This window comes from Bos mutus, chromosome 17 (assembly GCF_027580195.1).
Source record: "Bos mutus isolate GX-2022 chromosome 17, NWIPB_WYAK_1.1, whole genome shotgun sequence".
Classification (NCBI taxonomy): Eukaryota; Metazoa; Chordata; class Mammalia; order Artiodactyla; family Bovidae; genus Bos; species Bos mutus.
The window spans coordinates 19,267,020-19,280,549 of record NC_091633.1 but is presented as its reverse complement, the minus strand read 5'-3'; the positions used below and the strand labels follow the sequence as shown (position 1 = coordinate 19,280,549).

The following is a 13,530-nucleotide window of genomic DNA, read 5'->3' as shown; positions in this document are numbered from 1 at the left end:
TCTTTACATGTGGTTCCATTTTTTTTAACTTATTTATTTGGCTGCACCAGGTCTTAGTTATAACATTCGGGATCTTTAGTTGTATCATGTGGGATCTAGTTCCCTGACCAGGGATTGAACTTGGGTCCCCTGCATTGGGAGCATGGAGTCTTAGCCACCGGACCACCAGGGAAGTCCCATGTGGGATTGTGTTGGAAACAACCTAACTGCCTCCATTGGAAAAAGTCTTGTTAAACAAAGTTCAGTACATTCATTCACTGCAACGGTATGCACCAATTACAGACGCCAGGGAAGCTCTTCCATACAAATGCAGAAAGATCCACAGAAATATCCACATATTAAAATATTTTAGTATCCCCGAGATGTATAAAAGACGCAGAACACATGAACAGGATGCTGCCATTGGTGGTAAAGGAAGAGCATAAAGGAATGTGTGTGTGTGTGTGTGGGTGGGTGGTGGGTGGGTGGGTGTGGGTGTGCACATGCACACGCTCCCTGGAAGGATACATGAACATCGGTTGTCTCCAAGGAAGAGAGCTGGGGGGGGTCGGAGGTACTCATGGGAATGGGATGTAGATTTACAAAAAGATAATACTGCGGACTTCCCTGGTGGGCCAGTGGCTGGGATTCTGAGCCCCCAAGTCGGCGGGCCAGGGTTCGATCCCTGGTCAAGGAACTAGGTCCCACATGCTGCAACTAAGAGCCACTACAGCCAAATAAATAGAAAATATATTTTTTTAAAAAGATAAGGCTATTAAAAAAATAAAGTAACATTTAAAGAATATGCAAATATACACAGACAGATAGTTGACTCCAGGATCTTCAGGACAGTATGAGTTTTCCTTATTCTTTATGGGTTAATGAAAACATTCTGGAATTACAGTGATGATGGTTGCAGCACTGTGAACATACCAACATTGGCTGGCACAATTTAAAAGCGTGAATTTTATGCAGGTGAATTGTCATAGTTTTTTTTTTTTTAAAGGGTTTTTAAGTAACATTTGAATCTTGTAACATGTTTTACCTATTTAAGAGAATAAAAATTTCAAGAAAATTCTGAAGAAAAAAAATGATGTAACCATGCCATTAATGGGCATTTAAAAACATGAAAAGCTGTCCTTTTCCAATGCAGATTCCCAGCCACCACCATCAAAGATGCAGATTCAGCTGTCTGGGGTGGCACCTGGGAACCTGCATTTTGTCGAGACTCCCAAGGGATCAAGTGCTCAGCCAGGAGTGGGACCCATCGCCTGAGAGGGAGCAGGCAGGAATATTGTACATCTCAGCTCAGAGACGACAACGAATTAGCATCTAAGCGCCGTCTGCACAGCCACGCTGAGCTAAGTTCTTCCCATATGATATACTGCCTTTGCTCTGTTGCAGAAAACCCCAGGAGCCAGATAGTAATGCTCCAGTGCACAAAAGAGGGGACTAAGACCCAGCAAGGTGGGGTCACCTGTCTGGAATCACAGGTTAATTGAGGCTATCCTGTCCAACTCCACAGCTAGAGGTCTCTGTCCAGCCCTGGGCTGCCCTGTCCTTCCCCAAACCCCATCGATTACGTTTTCTCCTTGATCACAATCCATTTGGCGCTTCCCTGATGTCTGTTTCATGCTATTCTATAATTATCTTCCCCCAACGAGATTATAAATTCCTTGAGAGCAGGGACCACATCTTCTCAAATGCAACCGGCGTTTATACAACACCTAATGATGTGAAAGGCGCAGACATGGGCAGGAGCCAGAAGCTGCCTTCCAGGAGGCTGGCCGCACTCTGCTCTCCCTCCGGAATGGCCCACACTGAAGGCCGTGATGGTCTGTGTTGGTGCCTCTGGGGTAAAGCAGCCCTGGTGGCTCCATGAGCCAGGCCAGGACCAGAGGGGACGACACGCCACCGCCATCTCAGCCCAGTGTCGACTCACCTAGGGGCTAACGTGATCAAAGGGTCAAGAACAGTGCCTCAGCCCTGTCTGGAGACCCCAGACTTGTGGGGTAGGTCATTGGAAATGGCGGAGGGAGGCTTTGCCCTGCCTTTTTTATTTTTTTGGCCAAGCCACGTGGCATGTGGGATCTTAGTTTCCTGACCAAAGGATCGAACCTGGGTCCTCGGTAGTGGAAGCACCGAGTCCTAACCACTGGACCGCCAGGGAATTCCCTGCCCCTCCTTAGGTCCCTAGTAACCTACCAATCATGCATACTGTCACGACTGGAAGCACGTATGTCAGTGTGAGCCACCCTCGCATGAGCAGGGACGGCACTCCAGGCAGAAGGAACAGCCCACGGGGAGGCTAGTTGGTCGGACCATTCTGGATTTTGACTGGAAATGATAGTAGCTGACCCGGGGGTCTTTGAGGGTAACCTGCCTGGGAGCCAAAGAGCTACAAAACTATCTGTGATGTGGGGCAGCTGCCAGCCATCAATCCCTAAAATTAGGACAGCATATTAAAAAGCAAAGACATTACTTTGGCAACAAAGATCTGTCTAGTCAGAGCTATGGTTTTTCCAGCAGTCATGTATGGATGTGAGAGTTGGACCATAAAGAAAGCTGAGTGCCAAAGAATTGATGCTTTTGAACTGCAGTGTTGGAGAAGATTCTTGAGAGTCTCTTGGACTGCGAGGAGATCCAAGCAGTCAATCCTGAAGGAAATCAGTCCTGAATATTCATTGGAAGGACTGGTGCTGAAGCTGAAACTATAATACTTTGGCCACTTGATGCGAAGAACCGACTCATTGGAAAAGACCCTGATGCGGGGAAAGAATGAAGGTGGGAAAAGGGGATGACAGAGGATGAGATGGTTGGATGGCATCACCGATGTGATAGACATGAATTTGAGTAGGGTTCGGGAGTTGGTGATGGACAGGGAAGCTTGGCATGCTGCAGTACATGGGGTTGCCAAGAGTGGGACAGGACTGAGCAATTGGACTAAATTTAAGATTAGGCACAGACACCAGGGCTCCCCCTAGTGGTCATAGTCATCGCTCCGCCTGGAACCCTCCCCTTAACAACTAAGTGCCCAGGCTTCTCTGCGCCACTCTCTGGGGTCACCCTTCACCAGCAGCTCCAACCCCCAGAAGGCTCTCCAAGAGTAGAGAATATGTGCTTTGGAGTCAGACAGATCTGACAGTTGCTGTGTGACTCTGGGGAAATGGCTTTGCCTCTCTGAGTTCGTGTCTTCCTTTGTACAGGGTGGATACAGAGCTCAACTCCACAAAGTAATGTCTGACAGATGGTCAGGGGCCAGGAATGGCCCTACGATGATGGCGGAGGGCCTGCCTGTCTGCAGGTACCACCATGCCCACCCCAAAACCATGGTGCTCAGTCTATGAGAGAGGACACCTTGGCGCTAAAGTGTGGGGCAAATCGTAGGGCTCCTGTCGGAAGAGGCGACTTGCAGGGGACACTCCCCCCTTCTCTGAGGGCCAAACTCAGGCTGGACTATGGGGGAGGGGTAGACTACTGGGGGAGGGGTAGATCCAGCAGCCTCTCCAGCCCCAAGCTGGATCCTTCTGCTTTCCAAGTGTTCTGCCCCCAGGTCCCCACATGGAGGGTGGCAGTGGACAGCCAGTCCCCTGTCGCCATGGTGGGGAGCGTGGACGGGCAGCCCCACTCCAGGGACCAGCTCCCATACTCACATCGTCAACCTTTGGCTCCGTCACGGGGACCCACTTGTAGATTCGCAGGGATGTGTCACCCACAGTCACCCACTTCTTCTCCCTGCAGAGGACGAGGAAGAACCCGTTACCAGGGGGCTTCTGGGGTGGACCCCTGCTCACGCTGGTGGGGGGTGTGGGCCACATGCCCTTGGAGCAGCTGTGACACAGCAACTACCCCAGGTGGGGCTGAGAGAACGTCTCTGGATCATGCAGACGCAGGTGTGAATCCCAGCACTGGCTGGGATTCCCCCCATCCTGCCCCCCGCCGCCGAGAGTAAGTCACTTCACCAGCCAGAGCCTCAGTTTCCCTATCTTTTGGACCACATGGGGTTGTCAACCTCTCCAGGTGGCCACAAGAATTACGGGAGACAAAGCATGTGGACACTTTCTTGTATTTGGGTAGAAGTGCTTGGTAAGATGGGAGTGGGGGCAGGTCACTGCCACTGGGATGATTCCTCTGGATGAAGGGAACCAGAAAACTGGGCCACCTGAGCCCTCTGGGCAGCAGAGAGATCGTCAGACCAACAGGGCATTTCCTCCAGTGGGGCTAGGGTGGGGTGGGAGGGTCTTCAACAAGGGCATCCAGGGGCTCGCCCCGCCCTCCTGGCAAGTCCTCTGAGGTCCTGGGAAGGGAGGCGGGAGCAGAGAGCATGAGTGCCAGTTCCCCAGGCTCTTCCGGGCAAGTGCCAGTTTGATCAGCACGGGGGCAAACCTGGATGCCCAGTGGCCTCGGCCCCCAGACACTGATGCTCAGGGATGGCGACAGGAAGCTCGGCCCGGGCGGAGGGCAGCAGCCAGGTGGGAGGTTGCTCCGAGACCCTACACTCAGAGATGGGCTTGAGTTCAGGGTCTCAGCTTCTAATATCTGCACCGCTGCCCCTGACCCACCCTCAGCTGCATCCTGAACGCCTGGGGCACAGTTGTCAAAGGCAGGTTGACAGTGAGAAGTAAGCCACAAGCCGTGGGAAGGAAAGCGAGTGACTAGTTTTCACCAAAGGTAATGATAATGACCACTCTCTCCTCCCACCTCTCTACTCCAAGCATCATCTTCCTCCTCTAGTAATCACCCCAGCCTCCCAAGTTCAGTCCCGACCTCTCACAGCCTAAAAATCAGGTCCTGTAGCTTCCTGCCCCTAGCACTAGGGGTGACAACCAGAGACCACATGCCTGAGGAAACAGAGGCTCAGGGAAAGCTCCCCCAGAAGAAAGGCTGGGATTCCAACCAGGTCGCTGGGGCTCTGGAGTCCACATTCCCAGCACCAGACTCTGCCGTCTCAGAGACGTGGGAGGTCATGCTAAGGAAATCAGCTGATTCAAGGGCCCCATGAGATGATGTCGGGGCCAGACACACACCTGCTGCAGGTGGCATGGCAGCCAGGAGACCTCAGCAATTTTAGCAACAGGGGTTGCACCAGAGCCGAGAATTACGAGCGGCTGCGGACACCTTGTCCAGCCTCCCCGCCAAGACCTTGGCCTTGGGTCCTCCCCTCCATGGGAAAGTAGACCGAGCTAAAGGGACACATTCCCACCAGCTGGCACCAACCCACCACCGGGACTTCTGGGGACCCAGCTAACCAAAACCACAGACACTTCCACGCCCCAAACTGTGCCTGCATGGTTCCCAAAGTCCTCTGCTGGAAGAAGCTAAGGCCTGGCTTTTTTTTTCAGTTCCCCAACCAGGAATCGAATCCTAACCCCCTGCAGTGGAAGCACTGAGTCCTAACCACTGGACTGCCTGGGAAGTCCCTAGGGCCTGGCTTTTATCAACATTTATCCTACTATGCAGAAGACTTCTGAAAGTCCCTTGGACTGCAAGGAGATCACACCAGTCAACCTTAAGGGAGATCAACTCTGAATACTCATTGGAAGGACTGATTCTGAAGCTGAAGCTCCAGTATTTTGGTTTGGTCATCTGATGCAAACAGCCAACTCACTGGAAATGGCCCTGATGCTGGGAAAGACTGAGGGCAGAGGGAGAAGAGGGCGTCAAAGGATGAGATGGCTGGATGACCTCACCGATGCAATGGACATGAACTTGGGCAAACTTTGGGAGATGGTGAGGGACGGGGAGGCCTGGCCTGCTGCAGTCCATGAGGTCGCAAAGAGTTGGACACAACTGGGCGACAAAACAACAACAACAATTCTACTGTGACCGTTTCTAGTGCCTTCTGTGTGATAAGCACTACACACACTTGCTTTAATTTTCCCATAATCTCTGGTGACAGTAAATAGTCACCTTTCCTGTTTGTTAAAGAAACTGAGGTAGGGGGAGGTGGAGTCATTCTCACCAGTGTTCACACCTCCCTGCCACGCTGCTTTCTGGAGTAGCTCCCCCAGCCCCCAGCCCTGTCCCTTTAAGCCTTGAGAGAATTAAATAAAGGCAGGTACCTAAGTCACCATCCACCTGTCCCCAACCTCCTGGAGGCAGGATGGATGACCCACAACCCCAGTCTTTCCCCATCTCCATTCTGAATAACCAGAAGGTGCCTGGAAGGGACAGAGACATTCCAAGAAACAACCTCGGTGACAAGGCAGCCATCACAATAGCCTTTGTGTGCTGAGAGCTTACTTCATGCCAAATGCTTTATTTACACAGGCCTATCAGAGGGGAACTATTGTCATCCTGCTTTACAGATGAGGAAACGGGAGGCCCAGAGAAGTTATACCACTAGTTCACGGTCACGCAGCTACCGCAACGGCAGAACCGCGGTTGGACGTGGGCTGTGACCCCTGGTATTCTGTCTCCCGTGAAAAACACTAAGAAATGACTCCATAGAGCTCATCAGCCACAGAAGCTGGACAAAGAGGCACAAACTGCTCCAATCCCACCCAAAGGGCCACAGGCACTCACTCCTCACAAGCTGGTTTCTTCTGCCCAGGCCCCGGTAGGTCAGATCCAAGGCTTGATTGTGTTTAAAACAGAAAAAAAAGTAACTGACTTGCAATACACAGGACACCTCTCAGGGTATAAAGGGTGCCAGACCTGGGCTTCGCAGGCCACACGTGAGCTGAGATGAACGTGGCAAGTCGCAGGTACTTTCCAGGGAGGTTACGGGCCCCGCAGGTTCTGAGCGGAACATGGCCGGGTTCTGGTTGCCTCCCTTGGCCCCAGGTCCCAACTCGCTCCAAGCATTAGAAACTGCTCTTCAGTTCCAGTCCTAGGTGTAGGCACTGAGGGGCCAGGGGTCAGAGGGAAGAGCGCTGAGACTCTGATCACAGTCTGCAGTCCAGCCGGCAGCCTCCCAGGGAGAGACAGGCCCTGGAGTTCAGGGGCAAGATGCTGAGTGAGAACCCGGTACTTTGTAGGCATGTCCAGGGAGTGTTGGGTGTGTCATCAAGCCAGCGGCTCGGCAGCGCCTTAGGAAACGACATACGAACCTAGAGGAGCAGCGAAGCGTTCCTACCACCAGCTCCAAACCCATCACCCTAGGACTCGCAGCCCCCTCAACCCCCAAGGAGTGTATTACACTGTACTTATCCCCTTACATTTGTGGTGGTAGACGAGCAGCCAAGAGGCACATTTTGTCTGGTCTATATGGTGCTTTAAAAAATAAGAATCCATTGCCAGACTTGGAAAAATAAAACCAACAAACAAGTCAAACCCCACATTCAAATCCAGATTGCTGGCCATTCTCAAAAACACAAGATGGCCATGAGGGACCCGCACGCCCTGAGGAGCAGTGCCTCTCTCAAGATGGGGCCCTTGGCTCTCTCAGACCCCTGAGTCTCACCACCTCTAGGCACAGGACTGGATTCACCACAACCTCCAGGCTGCAGCCCGACATGGCCTTTGACGGGCACGCCCGGAGCCCTCCTGTAACCAGCCAGGCTGAAGTGCCTGTCTCTGCCCCGCCAGGTGGGTTTCTGAACAAAAGGAGTCAGCTGGAGGAATACAGCCCCAAACGCCCCATCCCAGCACAAGCTCCTGTGTAAACTACGAGCACCCCTCTCCCTAGATCCTCCAAGCTGAGGCCAATTCCTAATGTTCCCTCAGGGTCAGCTCCGAGCGCTGGCCAGCCAGGGAGACCTGACTCCCGCAAAGACAGCTCTGAAGCCATCACTTCCTCTCCACTTCCCAGGAGTAGTCCTTGATGCCAGAGAAGGTCTAGCTATGGCTGGCTTCATCCTAACTAGGCCCAGGCCCGCTTGACCCGCCCTGTGCCTGGCAGGAGGGTCCCCTGCAGGTACTAAGGAGAGTCTAGGCACAGTCAAACCCCCCGCCCCTAGGGACCGTGGGAGGGCTCGGGGAACAGGCCTCTCTGCGGCTCCACAAGTCACTGAGGGACCCTTCAGACCGCAGTCCCAGGGGTCCCTGGGCCTAAGCCTACTTCAAGGCTCAAGCCTTTTACCGCCTGCCAATGACTCCCACTTCCCTCTCTTCTCCACCCGCACCAGGCCTCCTAACCCTGCCCCAGTTTCCCCCCAGAGGAGCCCACCATTTTGTTCTTCCTTCAGCCATGATCTGGCTGCCTTGCACTCCACCAGCTGGCCTCGCTGGGGTATCAAACAGAAAGGAGAGGAGAAATAGCCGGTAGCTATGGACAGGGCGGCCACAAGCTGGCTGCTGGCTTTTTCCAGAGGAGGGGAAGGGTCGGGCTTGGCAGAAGGGGGGATTTTTAGGGGTCACCGGGACTGAGAAACACCACCCTAGGCTTACAGGCTGAGTGGTATGCTAGGCACCTCCATTCTGAATTTTTTAAAAAAAGAGAGAAAGGGGATGTTGAGTTAATTTCAGATAAACAGTGAATAATATTTTTTAGTATAAGTATGTCCCAAACAGTGCATGGGACACACTTACACACTATATATATATATATTTTAAAAATATTATTTTGTTGTTTATCTGAAATTCAAATTTAACTGGGTGTCCTGTAATTTTATTTGCTAAATCTGGCAACCCAGTGTCCCAGCCAGTAGGACGTCCCAGACACGGTTGGTGGCCACAGAGTTAATAAACAACCCCAAACCACAAGGGCTGACTGGAAGACACATTCTAAAGGCAGAGCGAGGGTAGGATTTGGCTTCTTGGTGCTGGGGAAACCTATGAAATAAGGTAAAGTCCCTTTTGCTTAGAATGGGCAGGAGGGAAAAAAAAATCAGCAAAACCAAGCTTCTACCTGACAATAAAGGCAGCATTTAATAGCCAGGGAAATGGCTCCCCACTCCAGTATTCTTGCCTGGAGAATTCCATGGACAGAGGAGCCTGGCGGGCTATAGTTCATGGGGTCGCAAAGAGTCGGACACGACTGAGAGATTCACTCACACACACACACACATACACACACACCCCTGAGAGATTCACACATACACCCCTCCCCGATGTGAAGGATTAAGTGCTTTTGGAGACATGGTATTATTCCAGGAGGGGAGAAGGCACACAGGGACCCTTTGCTGTCATGGTTAAAGTTATGTGGTTAGCCCAAAGTCACAGCAAGGAAGTGAACTGGAAGTCCAGTCATAAGATCCCAAAGTCTGAGGTGTTTAATGTACTTGACTCCTAGTTTCCCAAAACACAAAAAGGGAGGGAGACAGGTTCTCCTCCCCTCCCCCCTCAAACCAGAGCCTGCTCAGCAGCACTGAAGGCTTCCAGGCTGGCTGCTCTGGGGCCCCCAGGGTGGAAAACCCCACAGCTCCATCTGCCCTCCCAGCAGAGCAGCTGGCGGGTGGGCCCTCCAGGAGCAGCTGTCAGGGTGCAGGGGCCTCTGCCAGGCTGGGAACCTGGGGCAGAAGGCCCCACCAGGCCTCCCGAAGCACAGAAAGGCAGCGTGCCCCCACCCCTTTCTCACCTCTAGGCTGGTAACAGAAGGAACTCAGGCCCAGACAACAGCTCTTTCTTTGCCTAGGCGCTCAGGCAGGGGACAACTCCAGCCTTGCCTCTGAGAATCCCGCTGGAGAGGGGGTGGTGGGCTTGTTTTTCCTGTGTGTGTTTTGGCCTGCAGCTGTTTCTGCCATTTTTAAATGGCTCCAGTCCCGGCACTCGGCGCCCTGCGCGTCAGGGGAGCTCCCACGGCAGGGAAGACTTGGATCTCAACTTTGGAAGGCCTCCCCTTCTCACGGTTCTGAAAATTCTTTGTCCCATTGGAGCCAAACCCAGCCCTCGGCTGGGCATCCGGCCATCTGCAGACAGCCCTTTCCATAGGAGGCCCGGGAGCACGTGGACTTTATTGATTTTCCTCTTGCCTTTTTTGTTGGGTTTGACTCAGAAAGGACAGCTAACTTGTGACACGGCTAGACTGGAGGCTCGCCCCCAGTGGTTTTGAGAGACCCAGGCGTTACTTGAGAAATGACACCCCTAAACATAAACAGAGCCCGCCACGGGGCCTTGCCGGGTTTTCAGGCTTTAAATAAAGGGTCAGAATGAGCCCGCGGGCACTGACACTCGAACGTCGCGGCGGCTCTTCTCCCTCCCTGACCCTGGTGAAGCCGTGGGAAAAAAATAATAAAGTTGAAATCCAGGAGCCGGGAGTTTTCAACAAGTCTGCCCCAACCTGACGATCGGCTGCCGTCTCGGGCCTGGCCCTCGGGCCGATTCCGAGACAGACCCGGACGAGGCCGGGGAAACGTTCAGTCGTATTAATTACAACCAGGCCACGCCGGACGGAATCTAACGTGAGCCGGAGAAACCGCACGGCCCGACACCCGAGTCCCCCTCGCCCCCCGCGCAGAGAACAAAAACAACAGCTCTCTCTGCAAAACAAACACGAACCGCCGGGTTTGGAGCAGCACACGCGGCCCAGGACCGGGGTCTGGCCCCAAACGTTAGCTCGCCCGAGCCCCCGAGCCCGGGTCCCGGCAGAGCTGGGCGGGAAGGGGGGTGGGGGGCGCCAGGAGCCCCGGGCCCCGCGGCCGCAGCCAGCGTTTCCTCCTCGCGCTCGCCCCCATCTTTCTTCGTCGCCAAGAGCCCTCTCTCCAGGCAGCCCAAAGCGCTAAATTTAAACGGCTCGCGCTCTACAAACTCCGCAGACTCGAGGGCGCCGAGCCTGGGAGGCGGGGAGCGAGCAAGCGAGCCAGCCGGGGAGGGAGGGAGAGAGGGAGGCCCGGCGCGGGCAAGGGCGCGGGGGCCGGCGCTGCGCCGCCCGGGGCGCGCGGGGAGGAGACGGAGACGGCGGCGGCCCGCTCGGTGCCTGCACAATGGAGCTCGCGCTCTCCCCTCCGCCGCCGGCATCGCGGCCCCGGCGCGCGGGAAGCCGCTTTCATGTGACTTGCACAAAACGAAATGGCTTCTGGGGCCGGCCCCGAGCCCCCCTCCCGGGAGCCAAGCGCTGCGCCGGGGACTGCCCGCTGCTCCACCGCCCGGCCCGGGGCGCCTGTCGCCTCCAGGCTGCCGCCGCCGCGCCAGGTGGGCGACAGGCGCGAGCGCACCTGGGCAGCGGCCGCGGCCCCCGCCGCGCACAGGTGACCCGGCTCGCGCGCCGCCCGCCCTCTCCAACTCCCGGGCCCGCGGGCGGCCCGGGGCGCTGCGCCCCGCCGGCTTTTTGTATCTGGTTTCGGGGTTCGGGGCGGCCGCGGCGCCGAGCCGGCGAGCGAACGAGCCGGCGCCTCCGCTTACCATTTGCGCACTTTCTCGATAGCCGCCATGACCCTCTTGATATCATCTTTGGCCCGGCTCCTGGTCTCGGCTCGAACCGACCTGCCCGACATGGTTCTGGCGGGGAGAGAGAGGCTGGGGGAGCGCGCCCGCCGGGTCCTGCTCGCGCTCCGCGGCGGCCACACTCGCGCCCGCCCGCCCGCTCACTCACTCACACACGGACACACACACACTCGCACACATACACACACACACAAAGCCTGGTGCCGCCGCGCGCCCAGGGCCCAGTGCGCAAGCGCCGGGCGGCAGCTGCACCAAGCAGGGGGAGCAGCGCCGCCGCGGCCGCCGCTAGTGCGGCCTCCGGGCGCCGCCGCCGCGGAGCAGCGCCGGCAGCCTCTCCGCCCACCCGGGGGAGGCGCCCGCGACCCCCGCTCCCCGGGGAGGTGGCGAGGGGCTCCTGGCTACCCCCGGCTCCGGGCACGCGGGGTAGTGGGGGAGGCGGGCTGGCGGGCGGAGGTGCGCACGGACACTTACTCGGAGGCCGCAGGTGCCGAGGGGTCCCCCGTGGAGAGCGGGCCGGCTGGCCGGCCCGCCGTGGAGCGGACGCATTCCTGGGGAGCCGGCGCGGCCGCCGCTCCGCGGCCCCGAGTGTGTGGCAGCGGCTGCAATAATGCAAGTTTCCTGTGGGGCTCCCGACTTCTCAGAGTTGAAGGCGCCGATTCGGGACGGGAGGTGCTCTTGGAAAGAGTTGAGAAACGCGGACCTCTGCTGGCCTTATGCCCGGTTTAAATACGCGAGCTAGGACGTCGCTTCCCTGTCTTTCGTCCTTTTGGAAAAGTAGGGTGGGAGGAAATGAGCTTGGGGTGACCACGAGAGACATTCGACCTTGCTTCTTAAATAGCTTTCGGCGCAGGAGAACCTGGATGATTATTAGCATTTCAAGAGGGGCTCTTAGACATTGCCTCTAGTGATAAGTTGCCCTCGCCATAAATAAGGGAAGCGGACCCACGCTGGAGTTTCTGTCCTAGAACCACATTTGAGCTTAAGCCACACCTGATGTAAGTTCCGGGCTCAGCCCAGCTGCTGCTACCGCACAAATGACCCTGGCAGGTAAAGTAGACTGGCCGGCTACGAGGAGGACTTCTGGGCTGGTGTCTTCCCCGCGGTGCCTCAAGACAGCTCTGCACCAATCTACAATTACCGGGATAAGCCATCCTTGTGTTCAGCTGCAGCTAAACTGGTATTGAACAGAGCGGGTTCGTGCCCAGATGGATGTTCCGGAAAGAGAATGACCCCTGCCAGTAAACCCAGTGCCTTGGAGATCAACTAGCCCAACAAGCTGTGAGCTCGGTGTGTGACTACCACTCATTCTTAAACCAAGCCCTTTGCCCCAAGGTTTTGGTGTGGGGTAGAGAATTTTCTGGCGCTATGGAGTGGAAGCTCCACTGAAGGCCTTTTCCTAGGCATGTCCTTTTACCATCCTGAACCCCACGTTCCTAATGTGAGGACTACATGGGAAAGCATGTCACAGCAGGTCATAAAACACAGGTCCATATCACTGGTGCTCTGACTTACCTGGCCAGCAGATACATGCTTAAAGTTACACATAACATTTAAAAACATACATTTGAATCAAAAGTAGAAGATATATTTTAAAATCCAAATACTGAATGATGAATGGACAAATGTGCGTATTTAATACAGTGGGATATTATTCAGTCATTAAAAAGGAATGAAGTACTGATACATGCCACAGCATGGATGAACTTTGAAAACATCCTAAGTGAAAGAAGCCAGTCACAAAAGGACAAATATCATATGATTCCACTTACACGAGTTATCTAAGCTAGGCAAATCCATAGATACAGAAACCAGATTGGTGGTTGCCAGGGACTGTGGGGAGTAGGGAATGGGAAGTGACTTCAAATGCGTATGGAGTTTCCTTTCTGGGGGTGGAGGGGTGATGAAAAAAAGTTCTGAAAGAAGATAATGGTGACTGTGAATGTGCTTTATGCCACTGAATTGTATACCTTTAAATTGTTACAGTGTTTGGTGAGTTGTTGTTTTTTTTTTTTTTGCTGTGCCGCTCAACTTGCAGGATCTTAATTCCCCAACCAAGGATCAAACCTAGGCCCTTGGCAGTGAAAGCGCTGAGCCGTAACCACTGGACTGCCAAGGAGGTCCCACAGTGGTCCGTTTTATGTTATGTGTATTTGACCACAATAAAAAGAAATCCAAACATCCAGCTTCTATAGACATGTCAGATCTGCAAACTGGGCACTGTGTGCCACATGGCAACAATCAGCTGCAGCTGAGGAGCCCTGTACCCTTTGGATACAGCTCCCCAGG

General features: G+C 54.8%; 1 protein-coding gene across 7 annotated transcripts in view; it reads right to left on the bottom strand.

Moving 5' to 3' along the window:
• BCL7A (BAF chromatin remodeling complex subunit BCL7A) overlaps positions 1–11,949 on the bottom strand; it is a 31,010-nt gene extending 19,061 nt beyond the window's left edge. For 2 of the 7 annotated variants that reach the window (XM_070386236.1, XM_070386238.1), the window contains exons 1-2: positions 11,203–11,480; positions 3,633–3,714 (exon numbers count right to left, since the gene is read on the bottom strand). In XM_070386236.1, the coding sequence (XP_070242337.1) occupies positions 3,633–3,714; positions 11,203–11,294 (174 nt within the window). In that variant the 5' untranslated portion in view covers positions 11,295–11,480. Of the gene's footprint in view, positions 1–3,632; positions 3,715–11,202; positions 11,484–11,715 lie in introns of those variants that run through there. The other 5 variants (XM_070386235.1, XM_070386237.1, XM_070386239.1 and 2 more) reach the window with 5 other exon arrangements.
• Positions 11,950–13,530: the final 1,581 nt, after the last annotated feature.